At 44.5% G+C, this 17,518-nt stretch overlaps 1 protein-coding gene across 1 annotated transcript in view; it reads right to left on the minus strand.

The window, feature by feature from the left end:
- Positions 1 to 186: 186 nt before the first annotated feature.
- Positions 187 to 17,518, minus strand: part of USH2A (usherin) — a 737,363-nt gene continuing 720,031 nt past the window's right edge. Inside the window, exons 68-72 of the mRNA XM_078441308.2 lie at positions 15,368 to 15,544; positions 13,960 to 14,043; positions 9,145 to 9,389; positions 2,838 to 3,059; positions 187 to 789 (exon numbers count right to left, since the gene is read on the minus strand). Coding sequence (XP_078297434.2) covers positions 700 to 789; positions 2,838 to 3,059; positions 9,145 to 9,389; positions 13,960 to 14,043; positions 15,368 to 15,544 — 818 coding nt within the window. The 3' untranslated portion in view covers positions 187 to 699. The remainder of the gene's footprint in view (positions 790 to 2,837; positions 3,060 to 9,144; positions 9,390 to 13,959; positions 14,044 to 15,367; positions 15,545 to 17,518) is intronic.

A 17,518-nucleotide genomic window follows, 5' to 3' on the forward strand; every position in this document is an offset into this window, starting at 1 on the left:
AGTCCTTAGACTTTCAGAAGATTCATAAATCAAGAACAGATTTGTAAGTTTATGTGGTGCTCTGCCAAAATTTGGTGTGTACTTTTTTAAAAAAAAACTAAGTTTGGTGAGTACTTATTAAACACTGTAATTACATTGAACCTTCCACTCAGTGTGTATCCACCACTGCAGTCTGTTTTTCTCTAACTGATTCAGCTTGGCCTGAAACTGGGATTTTATTTTGTAGCTGTGATCATTAGAATTGCTGTTTCTTCCAGGATCGTGTCACTTCATGGGAATAAAGGATTGAAAGGAGCAGCAGTGACGTCCTCTCAGAAGAACTGCTTAGTTTCTCACTTGTAACCACCGTGGGCCGATTTGAAATTGTCCCTGATTATCCACTTAACCAATGGAGTCACTGTCTGGGCCAAGTGAAAATCACAGGCTCGTTTAGCTTCCTCAAAGTAAGTAGAGCAAAATAAGTTTTTTCATATCGGTGGTACCCCTTATTTCAGACCACCTGAAAAACAGACCTCTATCACAGAAGAACAATTTCAAAAACAAGCCTTGTTTTTGTTTGGTTTCCTAAAGGATTACAGAATAACTAGCAATGACTCTTTCTGGCATATACGGTGCGTCTGTCTGTGATAACCCAGCGGGGGCGGGGACAGGGCACGGGGGGCCCGCCTTTCAGCTTTATGTCTTGCAAGTTTCCATCCTTCACAGGTGGGTGTCGGTGAACGTGGTGTGTTCCTTAGTCACAGAGCTGAAACCCTTGATGGCATTCATCAGGTCCTCTTCATCCACATACTGAAAAATAAGCCAGTCATCAGAGTTAGGACATTCGCTATCAGTAGTATTTGCCATTGATTGATAGTGGTATCAATTTAGTATAAAAAGTACTCTGTAAGTATTTTGTTAAAGGCTAGTATTATGCTCAAATCCTTAAGGCATGGTTTGAGATTGTCCTGCCTTAAGTTTACCTAATTGAAAGGATCACATGTACACATGAACTACGGACTAATCCAAAATGTCATTTGAGTGTTATTAAGTGCCGTATTTTAACTTTCTAAGCCTCAGTTTCCTCATCTGTCAAGTGAGGAGATTATATTTTATTTTATATTTATATTCATGGATGTTATACACACATCCACACACACACACACATATGTATATACATTTATATACTTAAGATTTGGTTCAGGGGTATCTGGGTGGCTCAGTTGGTTAAACGTCCGACTTTAACTCAGGTCACGATCTCATGGCTTGTGAGTTCGAGCCTCACGTCGGGCTCTGTGCTCAGAACCTGGAGCCTCCTTCAGATTCTGTGACTCCCTCTCTCTCTGCCCCTCTCTCGGTCATGCTCTCTCTCTCTCTCTCTCTCTCTCAAAAATAAACAAACATTAAAAAAAAAGATTTGATTCAAACTGTAAGCAGAAGAGACAGAATGCATGCTGTTGTGCTTCCCACTCTCTTACTGTATTTTGTATTTATTGAATAGGGCTAGTAATATTGTTTGTAAGGTTATAACGAACAGATTATTTTCCAGGTTTTGCATCTTCGAAAACTTTCATTAAATTGCTTTGCATATTGTCTATTGCTAGTACTGTCAAAAGCAAGCAAAACTGGCAATAGAGCATAAGAGTGAAGAATGGGGCTTCTGTAACCAAATGATGGTTTTAAGATCCCAATTCCATCGAAAAACCACTGTGTATCCTTAGGTAAGGGCACACATGCATCTTAGCCCTCTATATGTTATGTTGTCCCCTATAAACTTGTCCTTTTCCATGTCAGATATGATCAATTAACAATTCTTTAGGTTTCAGCCCGATGTAATTGTTCCTGCCATTTAGAATCTTTAGATCTGGAATGGAATCATGGAATTCGAGAGTCATAACGATGTCAAGCAGGCCCACAATTTTAAATGCACAGTGTAGATCATTGTCCTGAACAAGCCAACACTGTGCATTTTTCATTGTGATTAGAACCTGGAGCCAGGAAACTTGCCCTATTCCTTGCCATTAGTTAAGAAAGTCTTCATGGAAGTCCTCAACTTTTCAGCGAAGGAAAATTGAGTACTTAGATGAGAGGAAGACTCTAAAGGCAGAAATAGACGGTTGGAAGACATGGAAGTGAATCAGTCTGCTCTGCAGAGCAGGTGAGTTCTTAGCTGGCGATCTTTCCTAGCTAACTACCCCAAAGGAACAGTTCTCCAGCAGTTGTCTAGGTAGTCGGCATAATGCAGAAGGTTGATTGTTGGTAAAAACTATAGGGTTTTAGCCATTTCAGCCACTAGGGACTTATACAAAATATTAGATATTAATGAAGTTAACTTTCCAAGAGTCAGTTATTTGTATCCACTGGACTGAAATTATGAAAGATGAAGTTCATAAACAGTAATACCTTTATTTATCATGATTTTCTGAGTTTCTTGGAAAAGAACCATTGAGCCTATTGAAAGAAAGATTTTCTCCTCTAACCATAAACCCAAAGGAAAAAGGTGATGCACTTTTTTTTTTTTTGGTTGTTTCTCTTGTAGACCAGTTCCAATGTTCCCAGTCGCCTTCTGCCCAAGGTAATAGAGTATAGCCTGTTTGTCTCTCCACCTACTTGATGAATTCATTTTTTTGAGCATCTGATGTTTGCAAAAAGAATGAGACAAAGTTTCTACCCTGCTCATCAAACAATTTTAGTTAACACTAATAAGTAGGTCATTATAAAATACTTGAGCAAATGGTCGGAGAGATGCAAAGTGCTGGGAGGCAGCATTCAATGAGGACAGGACGCTCCATGCCATCCATTTACCAATGTTCTTTCGGGAGGTTGATCAAAGGCTCTGGATAAGGAAACCCACTCACCAATCCACTATCGTGGCCCATGATGGTTTCCCACAATGAGTCATCGATCAAGACTTTCTTGTCCTGAAAGTCCATGAGTTGGCTGACACTGCGGTGGAGAGAGCCTTGGGAATAAGTTTGGCTTATTTGGCTCTGACTTGGGATCCGAAGTACGGATATGCTGCGGTTGCTCCTGATACTGATGGGTGTCCCAGACCGGGGAATTTTGGTATCAGCTAATCCCTGAAAAGAAAGTTGCTGTTGGTGATTACTGTCTAAAGAAAATGGATTTGCAATGGGACGGAAAATGTGTGTCACACATCGTCAATGAAGGGAACATTCCATTTCCTCCTACAGAACAGCTTGTCTGGAATACCGTGGACCCTGGGTTTTTGGTAAGGGTGAGATGATAAACTAATAGTCGTATTAGACATCAGTGTTCTTAGCACCTACAGAATGTATGCGCTAACGCTTTGGCTTTTGTCCTGGAGACAAGGGCGGGCTGCATTGCAAAGTGGTGAGGTGAAGGAGATAGAGGTTCGGTTAACAAAGTAATCCCTTCGTGAGTGTCACCACTGAGCCTGTGTCTTGAGATCACCGCTTTTCCCAGAGCAAAGTTAACAATGGTCTCTTATGGCTGCCAAGTGAACACAGTTGGATTATATTTTAAAATCCCTGGATTTGTGTAGGAAAATGGACTCTCCCTACCCTCTCTTCTCATTCATCTTGTTCTATTTGTTATAAGACTCAGCCATCAAAATAGGTCTGTGGGGCGCCCGGGTGGCTCAGTCAGTTAGGCATCCAACTTCGGCTCAGGTCATGCTCTCACGGTTCGTGAGGTCGAGCCCTGCATTGGGCTCTCTGCAGTCAGCGCAGAGCCCACTTCGGATCCTCTGTCCCCCTTCTCTCTGCCCCTCCCCACTCTCTCTTTCTAAAAAAATAAACATTAAAAAAATTTAGTAATTAATAAGTCACCAGGCACCTGTGTGGCTCACTTGGTTAAGTGTCTGAGTCGGTGCTGACAGAGCCTGGAGCCTACTTCGGATTCTGTCTCTTCTCTCTGCCTCTTTCCCACGTGCACCCCATAACTCTCTCAAAAGTAAGTAAACATTAAAAAAATATGATTTAAAAAATTAATAAATCAGGTCTGGTATTAACATCAGAAAGACAAAGGCACTATGTGATTAGAACCTAGAATGTGCCATAAGAAAATCTAGCTGCTCTAAACATCTGAGGTTTGATTTAGCTGTTCCAATCAATGGAATGTTCCTGCTTTTCATTGTGTGTGTAGTCAACGCATCATGCACAAGATCATGCATTCACGCAGCACACGAGGTACCTCCAAGTGCATGGTGTAACTTTTTAGGGTAACATTGCTTGACACATCAGATATATCAGCCACAGAGTCAAACTGAGAACAAAGAGGGAGGCATCAGTCAGCGTTTAGAACAAACAAAATTACCATCAAACAAATTCTTTGTGTTTCTCCAACAATGACATAATCATATAATCATCCTGAGATGCATCTCAGGGTGTGTGTGTGTGTGTGTGTGTGTGTGTGTATTTCTGCCATTAAAATTGCATGGTGAGTGGAACGCAATGGCTTAGTGTTTCAAGTGAGTTCTACTGGAGTTATTTGTTTAGGGTTGCAGAGCATGAGAGGATCTTCAGGCAAGTAAGTAAACTGTAAGTCAAACCTGCACTTAAACTTAGCTATACTTTATGCTATGTGGTCTTGAAAATGTTAACAAATCATAAAAGCCTCTCTCATTCCTTGGTATCTCTGTCCCCGTCTCCTCTGTGAAGTCAGATTGGAGCCTAACATCCTTTGCCAGTATGTGTCTTGTGTCAAAAGGTTTCTTACCTATTCAGAGGACAGGAGTGCCCAGGATAGGAGCTTGTCGTGTGTGTGTGTGTGTGTGTGTGTGTGTGTGTGTGTGTGTTTCAGGGGTAGCTCTCATCGAGCTACCCAAGTGTACAGGTGGATCTGAGACCCTGAGCAGGTAACTCCAGCTTGATCCTGTTCAGAATCTTACCCATTTATTCTGGGGCCCATAGATAACAACACCGGCTCTTTATTTGGTTCTAATAATGCAAATTATCCTCTCTTTAGTGTGGTTAACCTTCACTAATATTCTTCTATGTGCCCAACTTCGTGACACCAGCTTATGTTCAAAAATGTTTTTTAAAAGCAACAGAAGGAGGCCTGCAAGTACCCGGTTATTACCCGGGTAGGATTAACTTAGGATACAGTGGGTTCCGGGAACACTGCCCAGGGCTGTGGGACACCCCAGATTCCACTTCTGCTAACCCTCTGGGCCCTGTGACTGATACCCTCAATGCTGAAGAGCCAATGTGGGAGCCCCGAGCCCCTGGCAGCCAGCCAGTCCCCACCACCCCTGCCTCTCCTCACACCTCGCTTGGCCACTTCGCAAAAGTAACCAGTTGGGAGCCACTCTGCTTTCCCCTGACGGTAAGGGGTATATGAGAGTAGGGTGTTTCCACTCTTTTGTCTGCCTGTCCCAGTGGACATCTGGCCTCAGAAGCAGCTTGGCTTGGGTTTGGCAGGAACTGTAAGGGCTAATCAGCACCCCTTACCTCTTTTGTGTTTTGTGTTTTGTTTCTTACTGTGGTAAGTACACTAATACGAGATCTACTCTCTTAACAGACTGGGTGACAATACAGCATTGTTATTAGGTACAATGTTGTACAGTGCATCTCCAGAACGTCTTCACCTTGCGTCACTGACATTTTTTGCCTGCTAATTAGCGGTTCCCCATTTCCTCCTCCCCCAGCCTGGCAGTCACTCTATTTTGCTTCCGTGAATTGGACTATTTTAGATACCTCACGTAAGTGCAATCATGCAATGTGTCCCACCTGTTTTTCTTGGTTATAGGACTGCACCCACTGCTTACGGGAATTGTATTATATGTATTACATGTTTAATTCGTTTATGGCTATTCTCAGAGTATTGTGTGTCCAACTCCCCGAGTGCTGGTTGGAGTGGCAGATTCTTTGGTTTCTTCCTCGCGAGATTCAAGTCCTGCTCCTATGTGATGCTGATACTGATAGTCCACGGGCCTCACTTTGACAAAACAAAGCTTGACAAGACTCGAGAGGACCATGAGCAATGGTGCCATCCAGAGTACCTTCCATTTGGAATGATGTGATTGCTTCTTGACCCCTCAGTTAGCCAACTGGGCAAAACTCGATTCCTCCTCGGCAAGGATTATGAGACACTGATGCCTGCCTGTAGGATATGGGTCAAGAGACAGGAGACTTGACCCCTGAAACGAGTTACAGACACTAATGATATGTGGTAGGTTTTCCTGGAAGCACACTTCATGTTACAGAGTAGATGTACCCGCAGAGCTCTGGAAATTTCCTCCCACGTTCTCCATGCACTCTGTATACCCCAGGGTTGATTTAGCTGATGTCGCCAGGCTAGATATGTCTCAGGTCTTCTTGGCCTTTCCATGCACTTCTGAATTCCAGAAGTGGGGGAACATCTTTTGTCTAAGAACATGGTTTCCATGGGGCACCTGGGTGGCACCGTCACTTAAGTGTCTGACTTCGGCTCAGGTCATGATCTCATGGCTTGTGAGTTTGAGCCCTGTGTCGGGCTCTGTGCTGACAGTTCAGAGCCTGGAGCCTGCTCCAGATTCTTGTATCTCTGTCTCTCTCTCTGCCCCTTCCCTGCTCATGCTCTCTCTCTGTGTCTCTCAAAAATAAATAACCATTAAAAAATAAACAGAAGAACACGGCTTCCTCAGAGAGAGAAAGTTACTCTTCAACAAGGGCAAACTTCAGAGTGTCTGCTCTTCAGGGAGAATCTTCTCATGACTATACCCTGAACATAAGCGAATGGCTGATGGTTTGAACTGGCCACTCAATGTTCATTCATTTCACAAATATTTGATGCGAAGCACTGTTCTGGGTGTTGAGGTGCAGCAGTAAACGGCCCACAAAATCCTTGCCCTCGGGGAGCTTCCATTCTATTCGAGGAGTCGGACAAGCATGTCTGCCACCGTGTCATGTGATGGCTGTCTGGAAAAGGACTAGTGGACAAGAAGCCAGGGAATTCTATCTCTCACGGAGGGGAGGTGACATCTCTGCAGAGACCTGAATGAAGTGAGAGTGTGAGCCACCCAAGAGGAGAGCAGGAGCGATGGCCCAGCCAGAGGAGCTTGATGTGCTCGGGGAGGAAGGAGGCTGGAGGGCCGGAGAGCAAGGAGAGGGGGATGAGGTGTGGTTGGTGAGAGCTGAGGCCCAGGCCATGGGAGACATTGTCTCCACTTCTCCACCACCAAGTCACTGTCCCCTGGCTGCTCCCCACCCCACACGCAAACCATGGGCATCAGAGGGGTGACTCCCCCTCTGTGCCCCCCATTTTCACTACTTGGGCATCACGATACACCTTTGTCAGTGCCTTCGACACTGTTCGTGGCTGTGTCCTGCACAAATGAAGAGATCTGGATGGAACACAATGCTCTTTGGTTGACTTTCCCCTATTGTTTGAAGTGTTAGAACTCAAGCAGTTTGATCAGGCTTCTGTGCATAATTTGGTGCCGCTGTGATACTGTGATTTATAATAAATATATATTTGGCCTTCAGCCCAATTTCTGGCACAGGACTACTGAAACCCTTGGAATTTCCTAAGAGATGAGAGCCACAAAGGTGTCTTTTGTCATGCTAATGAGGTGATTTTCCAGGGAACTACCTAAAGTTGGGGGCTGGTTATCAGTAGAACCAACCCTGTGATAAGGGTGTGGAAATTTCGGTCCCCGCTCAACCTCAGCTCACCCCCCACCTCCAAGGAGGGGAGAGACTGGAGGTTGAATCAGTAGCCAATGGCCAGTGTTGACCAAGCGCAGCTAAGTGATAAAGCCTCCATTACACTCTGTCCTATCCATCTCTTCCATCTGCCTGTTCCTGGGTTCTCTCCTTTTATAATAAACTGGCGATCCAATAAGCAAAATGTTTCCCTGAGTTCTGTGAACCGCGCTAGCAAATGAACTGAACCCCAGGAGGGGTCACTGGAAACTCTAACCCGTTACTCAGACCCGTAGGGTCTGTCAGAACCCCGGGTGACAGCCTGGACTTGTGACCCGGTGTCTGCAGCTGGGGAGAGGGGACCGTCCTGTGGAACTGAACCCTTACCTCATGAAATACCTCTGACGCCATCTCTCCCCGTAGGTAGTGTCAGAACTGAGTTGAATTGTAGGACACCCACCAGGTGTCAGAGAATTGCTTGCTGTGGGAAACTCCGCCCACACTGGAACTGGTAATCACAGTTTTAGCTGCACAGGGTGGCTACTAGCTCATGTGGAACCTTTGTGCAAACTGCAGCGAAGGTGATTTCTCAGGCAGAGGCAGCCCTTTGGACACATGGCTTGGAGAAAAGACTGGTGCCTGGTGGGAGTTAGAACTTGCAGTCTTTCCTCCTCCGAGTAGACACAGCCCCACACCGCACAGGGGACCTTCAGAGTCAGTCACGTTTCCCCCTTCAGCGAGTGCTCTGGGCCTTGATCTCCCTGTACCACCATTTGTGTGACTCACCCCCTAGACCTCTGACCTCCTATTTTGGGACTGGGTGGTCGGGAGCTCTGAGGAGCCATCCATTCTCGGTGGCCCAGAGTGTCACAGCCAGGGGACAAACTGAGCACTGCGAGCACTTTACTCTCTCCCTAGACCCCCTGTTTATTTCTAATCCCCACAAGTGGCACAGTTATATAATCTGTAAATTCCCCCGTTGATTTCAACATACCACCCTTCTCCACCATCCCCTGATTGACAACGTTAGAACAGAAATATTCATCCCTGGCTGCACCTTAGAATCACTTTTGGAGTTAAAAAAGGAGATTACCAATCCCCAGGCCCCACCCAAAAGTGATGAAATCAGACTTTCTGGGAGAAGGCCCAAGCAATGGCATTTTAAGAGCTTTCCCAGGTGTCTTCATCCACTCGGGCTGCTTTAATAGAATCTCATAGACTGGGTGGCTTCTAAACAACAGAAATTATTTCTCAAGTTCTGGAGGCTGGGAAGTCCAAGATCAAGGTGCTGGCAGATTGAGTGTCTGTCAGGTGCCTGCTTTCTGGTTCACAGGTGGGGGTCTGGTCTTCTTGCTGTGTCCTCACATGGAGGAAGGGACAAGAAAGCTCTGGGGGCCTCTTTTAATAAGGTCACTGTTGGCCTCCCGTGGTCCCCATATTTTGTCAAACATAACTGTCATCTAGTCCCTTGTTATTATGACTCTGGAGACATTTCCCTTTACATAAACGCACAAGCCCAGGGAGAGGGAAATGGGGGCCGCCTTCAGAGACCTACCCCATGGGTTTCCCCCGGTGGATAGACACTCAGTGGAGACATTCTCTTCTGAAGAGGTACTAAGGGAGGTCTCTCTCTGATATATGGTTCTCTGTGGATTTTTCTTTGTAGTATCAGAGACAGAAAAATGGCCAACAAGATCAAGCCCAGCATTGCCATTAACACGATGAACCATAACTGGCTGTAGAACTCGGTGTTTTTCCTCCCCGATCCTCTCTTTTCTCCAGGAGTTGTCAGAACCAGGCCTGCAAAACCCAGGGGCAGAAAAGGGAGATGTTATTTCAGAAGGCAATTTTGTGATCCCTTGCCCTGTCGTTTGGTAGTAAATTGGAAAGGAGTTTAAAGCAGTTTGTCTCATGATGCTGGTTTGTACTTGTGTTCAGGCCGGGAAGCGGTGCCGTGCGTCTTCAGGGGCAGGCTTACGGCCCTCAGGAGACCTCGCCGACACTCCTCAGGCTAGAAATCACTGCTGCCTTTGCAAGTTTCCTGGGAGAGACAGGGGGAAGGGGAGGAGGAGGGGGCTTTTAAAAGGGGTTACCAAGTAACCTTGAGGAATGCCTGCTTCACCGCCGTGGGCCCTGAGAGCCAAGTGTTTTCCTGGGCGACGGATTCTGGTGAGGGGCCAGCCTGACCACTGCTGCAGAGACCCTACTGGACACACAGTCAGTGCCGAGGAGATCCAGGGTCCCCTCACTTCATGCAACAGCCCGGTGCCTGAGAAGTTCTGTGCAAACCGGATTTGAAACATTAGATCCTACTTTCTATTGTGATGGAAACAGCCTGTGCTTGCCATCTTGTTGTCTTTATATTTCTGGCACCCTGGCCTCTCTGTGACCTTGTCAGGCTCTGCGAGCCACTCAAGTGCCCTCAGAGCCTCCCCTGGGAAGAGGTCCTTTGGCAATAGGACCACTCACGCTTGACTTCTGCGTACGGGGGACAGTCCAGTGCGTGTGATGCCCTGCACGTGAGGCTAATCACAGGAGCTCGTATTTACGGAGCACTCATCGGCCCTGTGCCTTACAGGACGAGGGCTGGGGAGTCCCACGACTATCAAGTCTGGGGGTGTGGGGGAAGCTGGGATGAGCCGGGCCAGACAAGAGAAGGGCTCATGGGGGACGCTGCAGGGCAGCGTGAAGCAGCGAAGTCAAACCCACGGAGCGGCGGTGGGTGTCAGAGCCCCTCTCCAAAGGGCCGAACACGGTGGGCAGAAAGGAGGAGGAGAGGGACGAAAGCGGGGAAGGAATGTGTTTTGTTTTGCAGAACGAACAGCCCCGGCCCAGGAAACAGCCAACTTGGTGTTTTGCCGGAGAGCCCCTCACTAGGTGCTGACAGCCCTTGACGTGAGCAGCTTTGAGCAGGACTGGATGAGGACCTAGGCCAGAAGCCCCCGGAGTCTTCTCGAACTTATCTTTAGCTCATTATAATACCAAGAGCTCCTCCTGTGGGTGTTTTCTGCCATTTTTTGAACGCACCGTATTTGCCCTGGCATGTTGACATGGTAGGCACGTTCAATTGAACCAAAAATGCCTCTGTAAGCTCCCTGTCCCCACCCCTTAATATACTCAGTAAACGCTTCCTGCACTAACCCCCTGGGGAGACAGAGCGATCTCCCTGTCTCCTTTCTTGTAACAACAACAACAACACAATTCTTTGTTTCCAACACGTCCTCTGGTTGTGTTCAATTTGATGTAGCCCAAGCAGCGAACCCTGGAGCTGGGCTCCGGGGCCGGGCTGCAGACGTGCAGGCTGGTGTGCAGCTGGGAGCCAGGGAGCTGCTCTTCCAAAGCAAAGGCCTGCAGCCAGGAGGAGGGCATGCCAACGGACACAGTCACGAGTGCGTCTTTACTCCTTGGACAAACTCCGCCTTTCCACAACCCCAAGGACTGGCTGGGCCTGTGGGACACTTAAAACCCACATTTTCAGTGGAAGGGAGTGGAGAGGGGGCTTCAGAATTGGAGTAGGAGGGTTTAAGAGAGGGCGAGAAGGTGACTAAGACTACATTTCAAGCTCCGTAAGAGGAGCAACCCTACTTTGCTAACCCTGACTCGACTTCTCATAGCTCTGAGGTTAAAAACCTCGCTCTGCCTCTCTGCGCCTCAGCTTCCCCATCTCTAAAATGAAGGGTTGGGGTCAACGCTCTGCCAAGTTCCGGCAGGCAGGAATACCTCTAATTAGGAATCCAGGTGTGTTATTTGGACGAAGAAAACAAACCCAACCCCCCCCCCCCCAAACAACCTTGGTTATTCACTGGAAGGGTTGAATTTCCTCTGGGTGGCACAGGGTTGTAACTCCAGAAACCGATCTGATGGGCCCGGTGGACCCCTTGCTTGGGAGGACACCAGGGAAGGTAGGGCAGCCTGCCTGAGGGAAGTCTCAAAAAGAAAACAGCTCTCAGATCAGGAGGAGGGAAATGAGGATTGGGAGACTTTCATGCTTCAAGGCTGCCTCAGGCAAGGGAACAGGAACATTTTAAAAGTTACATCATAAAATTAAAACTGACTATGGAAATTAGGTGGACAATACATCTTGGAATTTTCCACATCTTCTCAGGTCCTCAGTGTTCCTTCTCTCATCAGTGGAAACCTCACTTTGTATTCAGGAACCAAATACAGGTTTCCCCTGTCTTGTGGAGAGCTTACAATCAGGTAAAATCAGGACCATGTATCTTTATCCCTTCTCTTTTTTTCTTTTCAAAGTCCCTTTAATTTTAAGGGACGCCACCCAAGTGGGAGCTTCAAGGTTGGGATAGGGGACTCCAGAGGCTGAGCCTGAACTTCAAGGAAAATCCCAAACCAGAACTAGTGTCAGAGGTCATTCCTCCCGTGGAAGGATACTTCCCACTGACCTAGGAGACCAGACTGGCTGGATTTAGAGGTGGGTCAATCTAGGTTATGTGGTTTTTATTCAACTTGTGATCCTAATGCCTTACATCAGAATCATTGGGTGGGGCTTGTTTATATCTATTAAAAAAATTTTTTTAGTGTTTATTTTTCAGAGGGGGAGAGCCAGAGTGCAAGCAGGGGAGGGGCAGAGAGAGGGAGACACAGAATTTGAAGCAAGCTCCTGGCTGCCAGCTGTCAGCACAGAGCCCGACGCGGGGCTCTAACTCACGAGCTGCGAGATCGTGACCTGAGCCGAAGTCAGACGCTCAACCGACTGAGCCACGCAGGCGCCCCTATTTTTATTTAGTTTTTAATTTTTCAAATCTGATGGCAGTTGACACACAATGTTATGGGCAGGGCTTGTTGAAAGAGCAGACTCCTGGGCCCTACTGACTCTGAATCTCTGCTGGGGGCCTGGGAAACTATATAATAAGCAAGCACACTGAGACGATCCGAGCGCACACTTACATTTGAGAACCACTGCTAAAGAGAAAGGATGGGGCCAGGAGTCAACAGAAAAACCACGTTCAGATTCTCAGCTGGGAGCTTGCGGGGTGTTCTTGGGTGAGTTCTGGTGTCCCTTAGGACTCCAGTGGTGCACTTCACTTGTGGACACATTAGAGTTGCTAAAAGAATACCGAATGAGGTCTATCCCACGGCTGCTATGGCATGAAATGAGATGAACTTTGTGGAAGGGACCGTTAGGTGTTGTAAAAAATTTCACATGGCATCCAGACACATGAAGTCTGGGAATAGAGAATCCTATTTTTTTTTTTTTTTTTTTTTTTAGCAGTTGAAATTATCCTTGATAACAATATATATATTTACCTGTGTTTCAGAATTTTTGGACCTTTGTATTTTAAAAAAACCTACGCATGCATACCAATTTGATATAACATTAGTTACTGGAATTTAAAATGGGGTATCAGTCCCAATTCTGTTCAAATGGAAAAAAAATCTGGCATTTCTCTAACTCGCCCTTTGAAATTATAAAGTATTGCATGTGTTAGATTCAAAGATTGTGGGTAGAAGTCAATTTAAAAGATGCTCCATAAAAATTACAATTTCATCTCTTCAGCTAAATTACTTGGTAATGGCAATCAATCATCATCTTTTACAGAGAATGCAAGAGAAAAATCTCTCAAATTCACCATTTTAGGCTCTGAATCTGCAATATTATCACTGTGATCAACACAAATTGGCATTAGAGTATTTTCTCTTCCTCTGATCTCTTTTTTCTGACGTCCTCTATAAATCACTTTTTTTTTTTTTTAACAAAGTCATATAGCTCTTTATTGAGAGAGCATTTGTGACTAGGAGAGAATTTAGTCATATCTCTGTGTCTACAATTCAATGACTTGGTATATTTTTTAAATGTTTTAATGTTTATTTTTAAGAGAGAGAGACATGATCTGGGGAGGGGCAGAGAGAGAGGGAGACACAGAATCCGAAGCAGACTCTAGGCTCTGAGCTGTCAGCACAGAGCCAGATGCAAGGCTCAAACTCACAAACCATGAAATCATGACCTGACCTGAAGTTGGACGCTTAACCGAGACACCCAGGCACCCCTGACTTGGTATTTAAGATGACTGTATACCTGGGGCATCTGGGTGGCTCAGTCTATTGGGTGTCTGACTTTCATGCAGGTCATGATCTCATGGTTTGTGAGTTCAAGCCCCATGTCAGGCTCTCCCTCTCTCTCTGCTCTCTCTCTCTCTCAAAAATAAACATTAAAAATTTTTTTTAAAAGAGTACTATATACCCTAACTCTTTGCCAAAATAATTTACATGAGAACTTAAATTGTCGTGGAACAGTTCCTTCCATGCAGTCTATGAACATATTAGTACAAGGATACAAGAAACAAACATATGATTGTTTCTTTCCCAAAATGAATAGGTTCTATACTAAGTATAATATGAGTTAAACGTTTACCAAATCCGGTGGAGGTATCATATTGGACCACGGGTGACTTAACACTTCCTTCATCTGTAGTGCAGATGACCTGGAGAAAGAAGGCTAGAAAAAAGATACAAGACTCAGTCATTCAACACCTACAAATAGTGGGCAGACTTTTAGAAGAGCAATATATCATAGCATGGGAAATCTGAGAACAGGTTTCCAGCGCAAGTTGTGAGGTTTTATCTTATATACACACTTATTTCTAATTTTCAAATTACCAAGAAAATAGCTATAATTAGCGTAATAATAGTATACATTTATAAGTAACAGAACTGAAGAAGAAGCTTAGAGGTTATATAGCAAAGAAAAAGAATGATCGGAAGAGTAAAGGAGACTACAGTGTATCTTATACTTCATATTTGTCTAAACCTGTTCTGGTAAAACTTACAGGTGCACTTTGCACTATGTGATCCAAAGTTTCTTTCTAAACAGGAGAGTTCAGGAAATTGAATGGTCTAAATACTTCTCTCAGTAGCCAGGAACCTGAGAGAAGCAACTCTTACAGGGCCACACAGGTGGTTTGGTAGAGGCCTGCCCAGGAGTAGAACCCAGATCTCCCGACTATGGGTCATCTCATCTGCTTATCACAACGGCTGCCTAGGTAACCAAGAACTGTGACCAGGAGAATGTATAGCTGGATTGTAAAAATGCTTTGGATAAGTTTCAGATACTCTAAATGCAATCCTGGATCTCATTGTGTATCTATCTGCACCTTTTAACCAACGTAAGTAGCATTTTCAAGGAAATTTAAAGAACCAAAAAGGCCACTAATGAATTCATTGCAGAAATCCAGAGTGCTTAAAATGGCTTTACATCTATTGGTCCTGTGGTCATATTGATCATTAGAAAATAGTACCCTGTAAAGCTTTTTCTCATTTCAGTTTAAAAATCAAACAGGAGAAGAACATGTAATTAAACAGGGAGAAACAGTTCAGTTTTCGAAGGAAAAGTGTTGTAGTTTGAGGAATGGATACCAAGGTTGGTTGAGGAAAGCCCTCAATCAAGGACTAAGAGTTGGAGATGGTCATTGCCTGGTCTGTCTCTATTTGGATGTATCAAGAAAAATCTCTGAAGTCCCTGCAAGTGTATTATTTCAGGAAACCCAGACTACCCGTGGGTGCCATTTGTCTTGTGGACACAGCCTGTCCTGCAGTCTTGTCCCTTTGTGGGGCCATCACACAAAGGCACATAATGGCACTCATGCAGAAAACGGGAAGGGGAATCTTATTTTCTGGGAGCCGCAACATTTCCTCAAGAAGTGGCCACTTCCACCAGGACATTTTAATGAGTAGCATCTGCTGGTCACATTTCAGACCGAATATCTCATAGAGCCGGGAAGCGGAGTTCCTGACACCCTACGAAATAGGAGTCAGAAACTAACTTTTGTCTGCCGTCCTTGGTATGTAGAGGGTGGTGTCGAAGCCACTGTATACACGCTGGCCTCCATCGGTCACCACGAACTCCTTCAGCGGGCCATTCAGAAGGAAGGAGCCACTCCAGTCTACACGCACCATAGACAAATTGCTGTCCACCAAAAACGGCACTCGGTACTGGGGCACTGTTGGGAGAAAGTTGTATATTCTAAAAATGGTAACCTCAGGGCTTGGCCCCTGGGTGGCTCAGTTGGTTAAGCAGCTGACTTTTGGCTTCAGCTCAGGCCATGATCTCATGGTTCATGAGTTCGATTCCTGCATTGGGCTCTGTGCTGACAGTGCAGAACTGCTTGGGATTCTTTCTCCTTTTCTCTCTGCCCCTTCTGAGCTCCTTCTCTCTTTCTCTTTCTGAAATAAACAAACTTAAAAAAAAATTAAAAATGGTTATCTCAGAGTGTGTGTGTATCTTTTTTTTTAATTTTATTTTTTCAAGTAATCTCTATACCCGATGTGGGGCTCAAACTTACAACCCCAAGATCAAGAGTCACACACTCTACTGACTGAACTGGCCTGTATATATACATATACATATACATATACATATACATATACATATACATATATATATATATATATTTAAGTATAACACCTCCCCCCAAAATTGGCATTGCTGAAACCCTTCATATTTTCCTCTGTGTTAAAAAAAAACCTGGCATTGGGGGTGAAAAGAAAACCAATGGGAACATGTATGAGATGCTTTCTCAGCAACGTTGCACCTGCTTCCCCCCCCAAAAAAAAAATCAATGAAAAGCAGTGTTTTATGAAATAAAACTATTAACATACAATAGTTGTGCTTACCAACATAAGCCTGGAGCTCATATTTTGTTGCATTTTCCTTCTTTTAACGGGTGAAGTATCCTTAACACTATTAACTACAGTAGATTGCTATTTTTCATATCAAATCAATATTTATTGCTACAAAGCCCCAAGGACTAGATGAAGTTAATATATTTTTTTTCTCCAAACTAAACTGCTTAGATGGTGAATTATGTCCTTTTGGCACCCATTTATTTTTAAAGCTTTTTCTTGAACCGTTAGTTTGTTTTCTAAGATAGTTAAAAAGCCTTGCAAATAGCAATTCGAGTATAATAATTCATTGCCCTGACTAATCAATCAATAGCATAGTACATTAGTATATAATCAAGTTCAGGTCTCCTAAGTATTATATCAGATATAGAAGCAACTTGGTGTGCATTTTACAGGCATGTTCTTTTTTCATTTTTCAGCTCCTTACTAAAACGAAGGAAAAACAATCCTTAACTGAGGCTCATCTTTTAAATGAATAATTTTTGCAGAAACAAATGAAGGGTTACCATATCATCTTGTCAAGTCAGAAGAGATTTATTTCATGAGATCTCGTTTTCTCCAAAATAATCAATACATTTGTAACAGCATTAAGATCCATCCATATACTAAATTGGCTTTTAAGAAAAGAAAAAAGTGAGTGGTGGAAATAAATTGGATATCCTTTTTTTCTTTAGAAATTAAACCCATCTGTTGCTGATGTTAGGAAATATAACAAAATAAGGAATAATTATACTTTTGTGATCATAAGATTTAACCACAAAGACAACTTTGATTCTTATCTTTCAAAGCAAGACCTTTTCATAAAGCCATAAGAAAGTATTTCTGCAAATACCAAAACCATAGCTATCAAAACCTCTTTTATTTATTTTATTTATTTATTTTTTTAAGTTTATCTGTTTTTGAAGGAGAGAGCAATCCTTCATGCACAAACACACGCAGGATAGACAGAGGGGCAGAGAGTCAGGGAAAAAGAAAATCCCGAGCAGGCTCCACGCTGTTAGTGCAGGGCCCGCTGCAGAGCTCGATCCCATGGACCTTGAGATCCAGACCTAAGCAGAAATCAAGAGTTGGATGCTCAACCAACTGAGCCATCCAGGTGCCCCTCAAACCCTCTTTTATTTTAAAAAAAAAATTTTTTTTAACATTTATTTATTTTTGAGACAGAGAGAGAGCATGAATGTGGGAGGGTCAGAGAGACTGAGACACAGAATCTGAAACAGGCTCCAGGCTCCGAGCTGTCAGCACAGAGCCCGACGCGGGGCTCGAACTCACGGAGCGTGAGATCATGACCT

The sequence above is a fragment of the Panthera onca genome, chromosome F1 (assembly GCF_046562875.1).
Source record: "Panthera onca isolate mPanOnc1 chromosome F1, mPanOnc1 haplotype 2, whole genome shotgun sequence".
In the NCBI taxonomy this organism is placed as follows: domain Eukaryota; kingdom Metazoa; phylum Chordata; class Mammalia; order Carnivora; family Felidae; genus Panthera; species Panthera onca.